We start from the raw sequence: 11,766 nt of genomic DNA, 5'->3' as shown, positions 1-11,766 counted from the left end.
AATAACCCTATTAAAAAATGGGGTTCAGAGCTAAACAAAGAATTCACAGCTGAGGAATACTGAATGGCTGAGAAAAACCTAAAGAAATGTTCAACATCTTTAGTCATAAGGGAAATGCAAATCAAAACAACCCTGAGATTTCACCTCACACCAGTGAGAATGGGTAAGATCAAAAACTCAGGTGACAGCAGATGCTGGCGAGGATGCAGAGAAAGAGGAACACTCCTCCATTGTTGGTGGGAGGCAGACTGGTACAACCATTCTGGAAATCAGTTGGAGGTTTCTCAGAAAATTGGACATTGAACTACCTGAGGATCCAGGTATACCTCTCTTGGGCATACACCCAAAAGACGCCCCAACATATAAAAAAGACACGTGCTCCACTATGTTCATCGCAGCCTTATTTATAATAGCCAGAAACTGGAAAGAACCCAGATGCCCTTCAACAGAGGAATGGATACAGAAAATGTGGTACATCTACACAATGGAATATTACTCAGCTATCAAAAACAACGGCTTTATGAAATTCGTAGGCAAATGGTTGGAACTGGAAAATATCATCCTGAGTAAGCTAACCCAATCACAGAAAGACATACATGGTATGCACTCATTGATAAGTGGCTATTAGCCCAAATGCTTGAATTACCCTAGATGCCTAGAACAAATGAAACTCAAGACGGATGATCAAAATGTGAATGCTTCACTCCTTCTTTAAATGAGGAAAAAGAATACCCTTGGCAGGGAATAGAGAGGCAAAGATTAAAACAGAGACAGAAGGAACACCCATTCAGAGCCTGCCCCACATGTGGCCCATACATATACAGCCATCCAATTAGACAAGATGGATGAAGCAAAGAAGTGCAGGCCGACAGGAGCGGGATGTAGATCTTTCCCGAGAGACACAGCCAGAATACAGCAAACACAGAGGCGGATGCCAGCAGCAACCACTGAATTGAGAATAGGACCCCCGTTGAAGGAATCAGAGAAAGAACTGGAAGAGCTTGAAGGGGCTCGAGACCCCTTATGAACAAGAATGCCAAGCAACCAGAGCTTCCAGGGACTAAGCCACTACCTAAAGAGTATACATGGACTGACCCTGGACTCTGACTTCATAGGTAGCAATGAATATCCTAGTAAGAGCACCAGTGGAAGGGGTAGCCCTGGGTCCTGCTAAGACTGAACCCCCAGTGAACTAGATTGTTGGGGGGAGGGCGGCAAGGGGAGGAAGATGGGGAGGGGAACACCCATAAAGAAGGGGAGGAGGGAGGAGGATGTTTGCCCGGAAACCGGGAAAGGGAATAACACTCGAAATGTATATAAGAAATACTCAAGTTAATAAAAAAAAAAAAAAAAGAGAGAGAAGTCTGGTGTAATTCAGATAGGTCTGAATTCATTTGTTACTGCATATTTATACCTTACCCCTTTTAATATTCTTTCTTGATCTGAGCATTTAGGGTTTTAATTGTTATGTGAATGGAGGAATATTTTCTGGTCTGCTCCCATCTGTCAGATTCTATGGCCGTGCTTCTCAACACTCCTAGTGCTGCACACCTGTAATACAGTGCTTCATGCTGTGATGACTCCCACCATAAAATTATTTCAGTACTACTTCATAACTAATATTGCTACTCTTATAAGTCATAATGTGCAAGGTATCTGATATACATTCTTTGTGAGTGGTCGTAGCCCAGAGTTTGAGAAACATTGCATTATATACATTTTTTTTTAAAGAGAAGCCTTCATCTAAGACGGTCCTGATGCAGGTGTAAGAGCAGAGACACCCTGACATAGTGACAAGTTAGCAGGCCCAAGGCCGCTTGCCTTAATGGCAACAGAGATTCCTGGGTAAAGGCACAATCTGAAATCACTGTCCCCAGGACATTTCTTACCTCAGTTTTTCCCCATTACACGGTGTGTCTGCTTGGCCATGTCTGTCCAGGAAGCCAGTCCCTGTAGTCTCTGATACAGACAGAATCCTAAAGGTGAGAATGTTTTCCCTCTGTTGGCTCCCAGTCACTTCTACAGAAGTAAGTTCAAATCACCCGTGGGTATATGTGTCTCTCTCCCATAATGTGTGAGACTTGAAATGTCATCCATTTGAGTTGACAAAAACTAACTCTCACTTCAGATTTACAGCTGACCAACACTTAGTTTCAGGAGAATGAAGAAGCTGGCCAGGCCTGCAGAGTCAGATCCCCTCCCTGCCTGGGACAATCCCACCCACAGTAGACTTCAGCTTCACCTAGCAGCTGTTATCAGAAAATCTGACCTTAAGGTTCTGAAGTCCACACATGCACAAACCCTAAGGTTGTTAGATGGTGGATATGGGGTTTTTCTCCAATTTAAAATCATTCAGGCCTCTTTTCTCCCCTGGGATGCACTTTGTTCTCTCAGGTCTGTTCTTCTCAGAAGTCAACTCTCAGAAGGGGCACTTTGCTCTAACTCCTCCATGGGACCCACCCAGCATTGTGACTGGAGGATCCTAAGGAGTTGTAGCTCTGAGCTGGGAGGGGGAGCTCTCACCCTGACATGGAGAAGCCTGTTTTCACAGCTGATCTGGATCTGAGGAAAAGGTGCTTTTAAAGAAGCCTGTGAAAGTGTCTCCTGCAGGAGAGCCCACCCTGCAGGTAAAGTCACACAAGACAGGGAAAAGTGGCTTCCCAACTTTCCCAGGGCTCTCAAACCAGGGAGGGTAACTGATTTCAGAGAGTTTGAGAAAGGCCTCCATCTCCCTGAAAGACTTCCCTCAATCATAAGTACCACCACTACCCCAGGCTCAGCAAAGCCCTCCAACTACCAGTTCCTGGCAAATGAAACCCAGTGTGGAGAATTGAGGATAACACTTCTAGGAAAAGGGAGACACAAGCCTCTGGGGGTCCTGACCTGGGGTCTGTCCCTCAGGCTCTCCTCACTTCCCCTAGGTGCCTAGGGCAGAGGCAGGGTCAGGAGTAGGGGGAGGGGCAAGTTCATGGTCAGGGGCAGGGTCAGGGGCAAGCAGTGACCTCCAGCCACAAGATAGGCTTTGGGTGCATGGAACAGGCAGCAGCAGAGCTCGCCCTGCCCTCCTTCTCTCTGGAGTGGGAAAGCATGGAGACCTGAGTGGTAGGGAAGAGTTGGGGAACTCACAGCTGCTTTTCCTCTGGCTGCAACTGCAAGTGGAGGGCGAAAGAAGCCAGAGAGTCTCAGGGGATCCCCCCATTTCCTGATTTCATTGTCCTTGTGGATGTCCAGGATGAAGGCTGTGCTTGGCTGGGCCAGAAGCCCCGCAGACAGGTAGAAGATGCACAACTGGCCTGTGACCTCCCTGGGCACCCACTGGGACCCAGCTCAAGTGGCCACAGACACTCACCAGGCACCCTGCCCCAGCCCTAAGCCTGTACACACCAAGGCCACAGCACCTCTCCTAGTCTCTCCCACCATGAGCACTCACCCTGGCACCCTGGCTGGCTTACACTCTCTGTAGGGAGCTCCTTGTCTGGTTTAGACACCAGGTTGATTATGGCCTCAGAGAAGGAGTTTGACATTGTTCCTTCTCTTTCAATATAGTGGAATAATTGAAGCACTACTGTTCTTAGGTCTTCATTAAAAGTCTGATAGGATTCTGCATTAAAGCCATATGGCCTGAGATTTCGCTTTTTAATTTTTGGAGGGGCAAACTATACTGACTGTATCTATTTTCTTCTGAGAATTATCCATGTACCTTCCCAGATCTGTGTTTATGTTGGTAATTGTTATCTGTCTAGAAAATACCAATATCAAATAGATTTTCAGTTTTCTGGAGTAAAGGCCTCTGAGGTAAGACCTAATGGTTGTTGAATTTGTTCATTGTCTATTGTTAGATCCCCCTTTCATTTCTAATTGTGTCAATTTAGGTATTGTCTCTGGTGTGCAGTTTGTTTGAGGAAGGGGTTGCCTCTCTGGTTGATCTTCTCAACAAAAATACAAAAAAAGAAACAAAAAAAAAAATAAAACAAACAAAAAACCCAACACACAGTACTTGATTCTCTTGACTCTTTGTATTTTTCACTTTATTTGTAATTGACTGATTTGATTTGAGCCCTGAATTAATTTCCTGCCATCAAATCGTACCTGACATTCTATGGGATGAGGTTTGGCCTCATCTTGTTAACAGCAACATGTAACTTCTGAGCTGTTTCTGCTCTCTGTAGTGGTAATGATGTCAAATCTTACTGAAAACCATGCATAGCCTGGTTTAGGCTGTATTAAAGTAGCCCACCAATTCAGTGTTCCCTGCAAGGTGCCATGGGACAGCAGTAGCATGAGTCTGCATGCACCTCGACAGTTTTCATTAGGGACTACACACACACACACACACACACACACACACACACACACACACACACACTTTACTGACATGGTGCACATTCTTTGCACATACAGAAGAAAGTGAGAAGTAATGAAAACACACCAATAATGGAATTGATGGAGGGAGCTGTGGGAAAGCTGGGGCTTAGAGTTATTTAAAGGCCCTGTGCAGGCTCTCCTTTTGTTGGAGGAGAAACTTCAAGTGCAATGTGGTTCTTTATTTTCTTTCTCTAAAGCACAGAGGGCTAGGGAGGAACACAGGGCTTTGAGCATGTTCGGCAAGTGCAGTCACACTGAATTAAATCCTAGGGCTGGAACCCTATTAATCTTCTACAGAATTACAGAGCAGCCTGGATGAAGACTCTCAGCTGAAAAGGTGGACATCTCAAGACAAGCACTGGACAATGGCTGACAGACTTGACTGAAGAGTGGTAATGTTTTGCTATCTCACAGGAAAAGAAGGCCCCTCCCACTACACTGTACTCTAAGGACAGTTTATTCAGGTTAGGATGACATGAACTATTGTCTCATGTCACAGATGTCAGCACAAAGTATCCAAGGTATTGTATGCCAATGGTAGCATTAACAGAACAAAGCACACAGTGTCATGAAGACATAAATCATGAGTTTGTGTAGCAAGACCCAGGCCTCTTCCAGGGTCTTAGATAGTAATGGAGAACCTCAAATACGGTAGTAATGTGATAGTGTGGTGTGAATCTAGTTACAACTAGCTTCTATTGTGACACAGATGACTCTTTTTGTGTCATGGTCAGCTTATAATGAATGACTAGACCCAAGCATGAGAATAACCAAATACTACATTTCTTCTCTAGCTGCTGAGCTTTTAAAAGCCCTGGGGTGACAGCAAGCTTTTGTGGACATTCTGGATTGGTCCTTGTGTACTTTAACTCTCTGAGTCACCTCCACTCTCAGTAAGTTAGTTCAATTCCATATTGGAAATCAATCACCTGGAAAAAATACATTCCCAATACGATCCCAGATTGGCCATGGAAAAAGGGTAGCTTGAACTGTCCCACCTAGGTTCTGGGCTTGCACAGGCCTCCTCTCCAAAAGAAACCTGTGTTCATAGCTGCAGGCTACATTCACTATGGATGCTCTGGAGGATCCTCCCTAAATGGCTCAGATTAAAATAATTTTCTTGTTAACAATCAAAAAACTGATTATGCCAAGCTGGCCTACATGAAGCTAGTTTCAGTTCTGTATTTTATCAGATGTGCAGAATACATGTGGTCATCATAGATAACAGGTGAAAGATCTGCTCTAATAAGGAAACTAAGTGATGCTGGAGGATGATCCTGACCCACACTGAGCAGTGGGGACACCAGAGCCCTGTAGGGATGCCTGACAACCTAACACGTTGAGCATGCACAGCTCAGTAAGTTCCCTGTGAACACACATCTCCTGAGATCTCTCTATTTAATTGGAGGTGATCCTGTCCACCTAATACAGCACCTCATGTGGAATAACAAAAGCCACCTGCAGGAGCTGTGGTGATGACTCACAGGGTAAAGAAACTGCTGCTCTCTCAGAGGAACCACATGGACCCTAACAATTGGGTAAAGTGTGTCATTGATTACATCACAATGTGTGTGTCCAAGACACAGCCACATTCTCCACACAAAAGACACTATCACACTGGGTATCCCTTGGTGACTTTGAATTCTCTTATTAGCTCAGGCTCCATGGAACATGCAGAGATCCATCTGTAGCTGTCAGTTCTAGGTCCACAGGAAGGGACAGAACCCTTGAGTAAGAATGATGGTCTTAAGAGTCAAGAGATAGAATTCAATTTTTATTCATAACAAATACATTTTTACAACAAAACAGGATTAAAATGAATAAAAATATTTAAAAATGTTTGAAAGTAAAAATAGTAACAAGAACATATAAATATGAAACAACAAAAAGAAAACTTCAATTAAAATCATAACAAAAATATTTCTAAAAGCATATTCTTAACGAACATTTAGAAGCACAGATGTATTGCTGTTTCTCCTCTAGCACACATAATGAAAGGTGGTCCCCCAAGTTGTTTCTCAAGTGCTGTTTTCTGAAGAAGAAAGTGAGTAAGACCTCAATCAGTAAGGCTGGCTTAGTGTTATATAAATTTAGTGTCTCTAAGAAATGACAAATTAACTCTGAGGAAGAATACTCATCCAAAAAATGTTGTTACCGTTCACGATGTTTGTCATCAGGGACTCCTGAGAAAGCAACTTATTCCTCAGGAAGCTCTCTTACTGGCGTGTGTCCAATTCCATCTCTCTTGCACTTTCTGAGACCTGGGAGAGGAAGGCAGTTTTTCAGACACTGATTTGGTGGTGAAACGCAAGCCAGCTGTCAGAATGCTGCCTTCTACCACCTCAGTTCTATTGGACAATTAACATGGACCTTTTAACTGATATCATTGTTGCTAACTCTGTGGGCAGGGCAAAATCTCCAGCAAGCCTCACAGTAATGTGGGCTGACAATATGGGACCCAGACTTATACCAGTGCAAACCAAGAACAGGGCAATGGAAGGGACCTCATTGGGTTGCAGGAAGAAAGGAGATGTCCATATGTCACCAAGGTTAAAGCCAATGACAAGTACTAATTTGACATTTGCACTTAGTTCTTATCCCAGAAAGGTGCTTCCTACACAAGAAGTCACATGACCACTTGTCATTTGTCAAGAACCAAGAACATGTTCAAAACTCTACATAGCATCCAATCTATCACGTGCATGTGCAATAATGTGATATGTTATTGATCTGTCACCATTTCTATAATGCAGCTTCAAAAAGAGCAGCAAAATATACTTGCAAAATAATTCAGTTTCTGAAAAGTGGTTGGCTTCCCAGAATACTTGTGCATAGGCAGAGCAATGAACAATTCCATACATGAGGTGGTTGGCTGGTTGTGAGTGTAAATTAGTAAGGTGGTAGGAAAAAGCACAGATGTATCAAATTGGCAAATTTTATCAGATATTGTTAAGCTAACACAGCTACTCGTCCCTACCAGATGATGCTGGGTCTGGACGTTGCTGGTCTTTATCTTTCTTGCTGAAGTCAACCAAATATTTCTGGTTCAGTGCACACTCAAGATGTCTCTCCTTGCTCTCCTGCTTCAGTGGGACCAACTTCTTCCTACATGTGTTTTCCATCAGGAGCTGGCTGAGCAGGTTTCTGGAAATACAGTCTGCATAGTAAGATCATGCTGCCCCTTTCTCCCATTCCTATTCCCAAGTCCCACTAAGTCTACCAGGTCCCAGGTACCCATGAAGACTTAATAAAATACATCTTGATACATATAATGCTCCTGCACAAAACACAAAGAGTTAATTCGGGGAAGAATAAATTGTTTGTTTGGCCGGAGCACCAATTAGAGTCCACATCTCTCAAAAAGAACATGGATCTTCATCTATCCATGAAAGCCCAATGCATGAGGGCAACATCAATTAGTAGTTGGCAAACACCCGCAAAAGAGGTCAGTAGAACCAAGGGAAGGTCATGCTAACCATGTGGTCCATGCACTGAGTTTTGTAAAACCTGGCATGGCACGAGAGGTCCAGGTCAGCCTAATAATCTTCTGCTGACTTCAATCAGTGCTGTTCTATCTAGAGCCTTCTGCAGATGCCTAGACAATCCTGGGATGAGGAACAGTCTTTTATGGAACTGAAAGCTGAGTCCTAATGACCCTGGCACACTGATGTGTAAACAGCACAAGAGATAGAATCATAGCTGAAGACCGTCCAGTCCAGAACAAAGAAAGTCAGAAATGGCCATTTCACAGGTGATAGCCTTTCTGACCAGGACTTACCTAGAGAAGGTAATCTCCTTCTTCAGCTTATGGCTGTTCTCATGGATCACAGTGTTCTCCATCTCTAAGTTGTGCAGAATTGACATGACCGCCTCCTCCATTCTCTCCAGGTCTTCATAATATGGATTTGGCCTGAAGTGTGGCCTGGACCCAAATGATATAATCCAATGAACATCAGCATTTAGGAATATATGAGCTCAGGGTGGGTCCTGTACTACCCCAGTCCTGGAAGGACACCTTCTGAATTGTACATATTGGATCTTCTTCAGCTTCAGAAACGTGTTTTTCTGTGTCCAGGACACCAGAATCTCAGCATCCAGATGGAGGCTTCCCTGGCTCCCTTTGTTCAATCAAGAGGAAATCTGCAGTCAAGCCAGTTGAGCTATCAAGAGCCTAGGCCACACCTCTCCATGCTCCCCCACCCAACACAGCCAGAAACCGGTGATTTCTTTTCTCCTGTCCCGATAACAGACCATATATCAACACAAAATTATAATCTGCACAAGGAATACAAATAAACAGACAATTGTGGCCACGTAGGCAAAGAACTGTGCTGTTGACAGTGGGGCTCCCAGAACAAAGCATTCACTTCACCATGAATGTGTTACAGGTAAATACTCAGGCTAAGAAATAGACTCCTATATTCCAAGTGTGGAGTGAAATATAAACATATAACAGTTGTGCATATGCATTTGGATGTATGCACACACAGACTCACAGACTGAGACACACCCACAAAAAAAGAGAAATGTAAACAGAGTTAGAGAAAGAGAAAAGCAAATATGGAAACAGAGAGCACTGTGAGAACCAGGAGAAATGCATGCACCATTGCTGTGTCCGAGGGGCTCCCACAGACACACAGACAATAACAAACAGGCCTGAGCCTGACAACTTCTATTCAAGCATTGAGATGAACAGTTTGGGACCAGGCCCCTCAGGCTGCTGCCTGTATCTTCCAGCACTCAGTCCCCTGCCTAGCACGTACAGAGACTCACCATAAACTCACTGCAATTACAATCTTGCAAAGCCACCTGATGTCAAGGGCTTTGCAAATGCACACTGGGAACTCATTCTCCCTGACTTTATCCCTGAATTCTTCATTCAGACCACAAATTCTGCTTTTCAATAAATGGAAGCAGACGAGTCCACTGTCCATCTCTCTCCTCAGGAAGGGTCAGGTTCTGAATCTCCTCTATATGGGAGGTGAGGTTTAGCACAGGGTGGTTAGGGAGGCACAGCTTTCTAGAACCCAAAACCTTAATAGGATAAGATGAAGGTGACCTTGCAGACCCAGGAATGAAACAAGAGCATTTGGAGCGATTCATACATGTTCTTCATGGATCTCTCTGTCAGAAACCTCAGGCGATCTCTCAGGTCATTTCTCTCCTCGGTAATGAGCTGCAGCTCTTTAATCAGCCTCTCCTTTTCCTTCTTGGCCTGCTTCTCGCTTAGGGCAGTGCCAGGGGATGATGTTTCTCTCCCAGCGTCTGTAGGTAGAAGAACACAAGTGAACCTGCATGGGGAGAATTCATAGAGTGTACATAGACCTCAGTGAGGCCTAAACAGGAGAACAAGCCTGGAACCCAGTGTCACTGCTAGGCGATTGGTCTATGCTTAAGAGGCCTCCTCAGTGGATCTCAGTTCTCCCACTACTCTATAGAGACCAAGAGATGTAAGCAGCCAGGTGTGCCCTATGCCGGACATCACGTGCTTACATGTACCATGGAGATGGCTTCTCCAGGATTAACATCAACTGACCAGGGTACAGCTTGGTTTCAGGACCCTCACCCCTGTGGTTTCAGAACTCAGATGATAAATTCACCATTCACAAAACTTGAGTGATTGGAGACACTCAGATGTCCTACCCTGATACTCTAGGCTAACAACTTTGGATTTAAAACACATTTCCAGGGAGGTCATGTTCAACAGACTTATCAATTCCCCTATATGAAATAACAAATGCCCCAGAAGTTCCAATAGGTTACAGGCTGAATCTTGGTCCACATGTTCCAAACAGTTTTGGTATTTTAGAAACATGTGTGTAACACACAACCTCTAATATATAAAGCTAATGATGACCCTGCCAGTTAGAAGAAATCAGAGAAGGTCTAAGAACATAAGGTTATTGCCTGGAGCACAATCTCTCCCTGTTCTTACTGTCAGGTGTCCACTGTATTTAAAGAAGCAATGATAGTGAAATACATTGCTGCCCTGTCTAAACTCAGAAAAGGTGGACCCTCCATGACTCCTGATCGTGTTATTATATCAATGTAACCTAACAAATGCACTGTAAAAGTAAAGGCCAGAAATTCACAGTATAATAGCATTGGCCTTACCATATACTCCCTGTGGGGTTGGGGAAACTAAAGTTCTGAAATCCTGACTTTCAGGAATTGTGATGTTCATGGAAATTCAATTCCTTTTCAGATGCTCCAGTTGCTGTGGCCCATTGCTAGAAAGGTCAGCCTAAGTCTGCAGCCCCCCTGACAGGGAGCTCCAAATATACTGCCCAGAACTTACTAAACATTCCCCAGAAGTGCTGTCTCTGTCCATCATTACTTTGAGACGAAAGGCCAGATTCCTTCACTCTAGTCTGTCCACAATCGACGTTCCCCCTCCCAAAACGCTTGCGAAGACGGGAAAACATGTCTTAGGGTGTAACCGCCAGATTCAGACTGAGAGAAACTAGGGCACTGGTTGTCACTACAACACTGGTGACATCACAGAGGATGCCAGAACTCTCTAGGAGACAATAGAATGTCCAAGAAGGGACAGCTGATGTCATGGGGAGCAGACTTTCCCTCCCTGCTAATGTTCTCCCTGTACTGAGCATAAGCTGAGGTGCCCTTTCCAGGAGAATTTCCTGGGGCAGAGCCACTGAGCATCTCCTGCTTCCAAAGCCAAATTTTCCTCAAGGCTTGATTATAAAAAAACCTTAGTAATTCCTATGCATCTAAATGACTGTTTCCTTCCATATCTTGCCCCAAAATGTCTCACTAACTCAAATTGTCCTCATTCACCAATGTTAGCCATTAAAACTTCCTGAGATTTCACACCAGCTTGAATATGCAGTCAAAAGTTCTCCTGTCTCATTCTGTACAGGTGCTTTATATCACATCAAGAAATAGTCTGCATGGTAGGTTACAACATGCGTGTGTATTAGGGGAACACTCATGAAGTCATGTGCTTAGCAATCGACAATTGCCAGAAAATTCCTTAGGAGAAAGAGTTGAATTCTTTATGGTGCTAGGAAAAGTGTGGAGACCAGTTGGCAGAGGAAAATGCAATATTGGAGCCAGCAGTGAAGGGAACCTCATGCTGGTGGTGGGGTTCTCCTCTCTGCACCAATGTCGCCAAAGGAGCACTGCTCACAGGCCTGAGTAAGATATACCATGAGCTTCTATCAGAAAAATAAAATAGTCAAGAGATATAGGGGGTGCACAGAAAGGTCTAAAATGAGGCTATAAACATCATTAAGTGGATAGAGCAAGGTCCCAGCACCTGTACACTGGGAAATGGCCACCACACAAAACACAAAAGCATCTATCATAGTGAAAAATGAATACTTTACAGAATGCACCCACTAACACTGATTGATCACATCCATAGTTCAAATTTTGGGG

The 11,766-nt window shown here is 44.1% G+C and overlaps 1 protein-coding gene across 1 annotated transcript; it reads right to left on the bottom strand.

Moving 5' to 3' along the window:
- Positions 1 to 6,126: 6,126 nt before the first annotated feature.
- LOC134483547 (disks large homolog 5-like) lies at positions 6,127 to 11,018 on the bottom strand. The gene is made up of 6 exons (XM_063278778.1): positions 10,664 to 11,018; positions 9,471 to 9,630; positions 8,144 to 8,287; positions 7,343 to 7,509; positions 6,521 to 6,626; positions 6,127 to 6,397 (listed from the first exon to the last, which is right to left on the bottom strand). The coding sequence occupies exons 1-5, from the start codon at positions 10,788 to 10,790 to the stop codon at positions 6,562 to 6,564; spliced, it is 663 nt and encodes a 220-aa protein (XP_063134848.1). The 5' UTR covers positions 10,791 to 11,018; the 3' UTR covers positions 6,127 to 6,397; positions 6,521 to 6,561.
- Between the last annotated feature and the right edge of the window lie 748 nt (positions 11,019 to 11,766).

This window comes from Rattus norvegicus, chromosome 19 (assembly GCF_036323735.1).
Source record: "Rattus norvegicus strain BN/NHsdMcwi chromosome 19, GRCr8, whole genome shotgun sequence".
NCBI lineage: Eukaryota > Metazoa > Chordata > Mammalia > Rodentia > Muridae > Rattus > Rattus norvegicus.
This window is presented reverse-complemented; position numbering and strand designations above follow the sequence as displayed.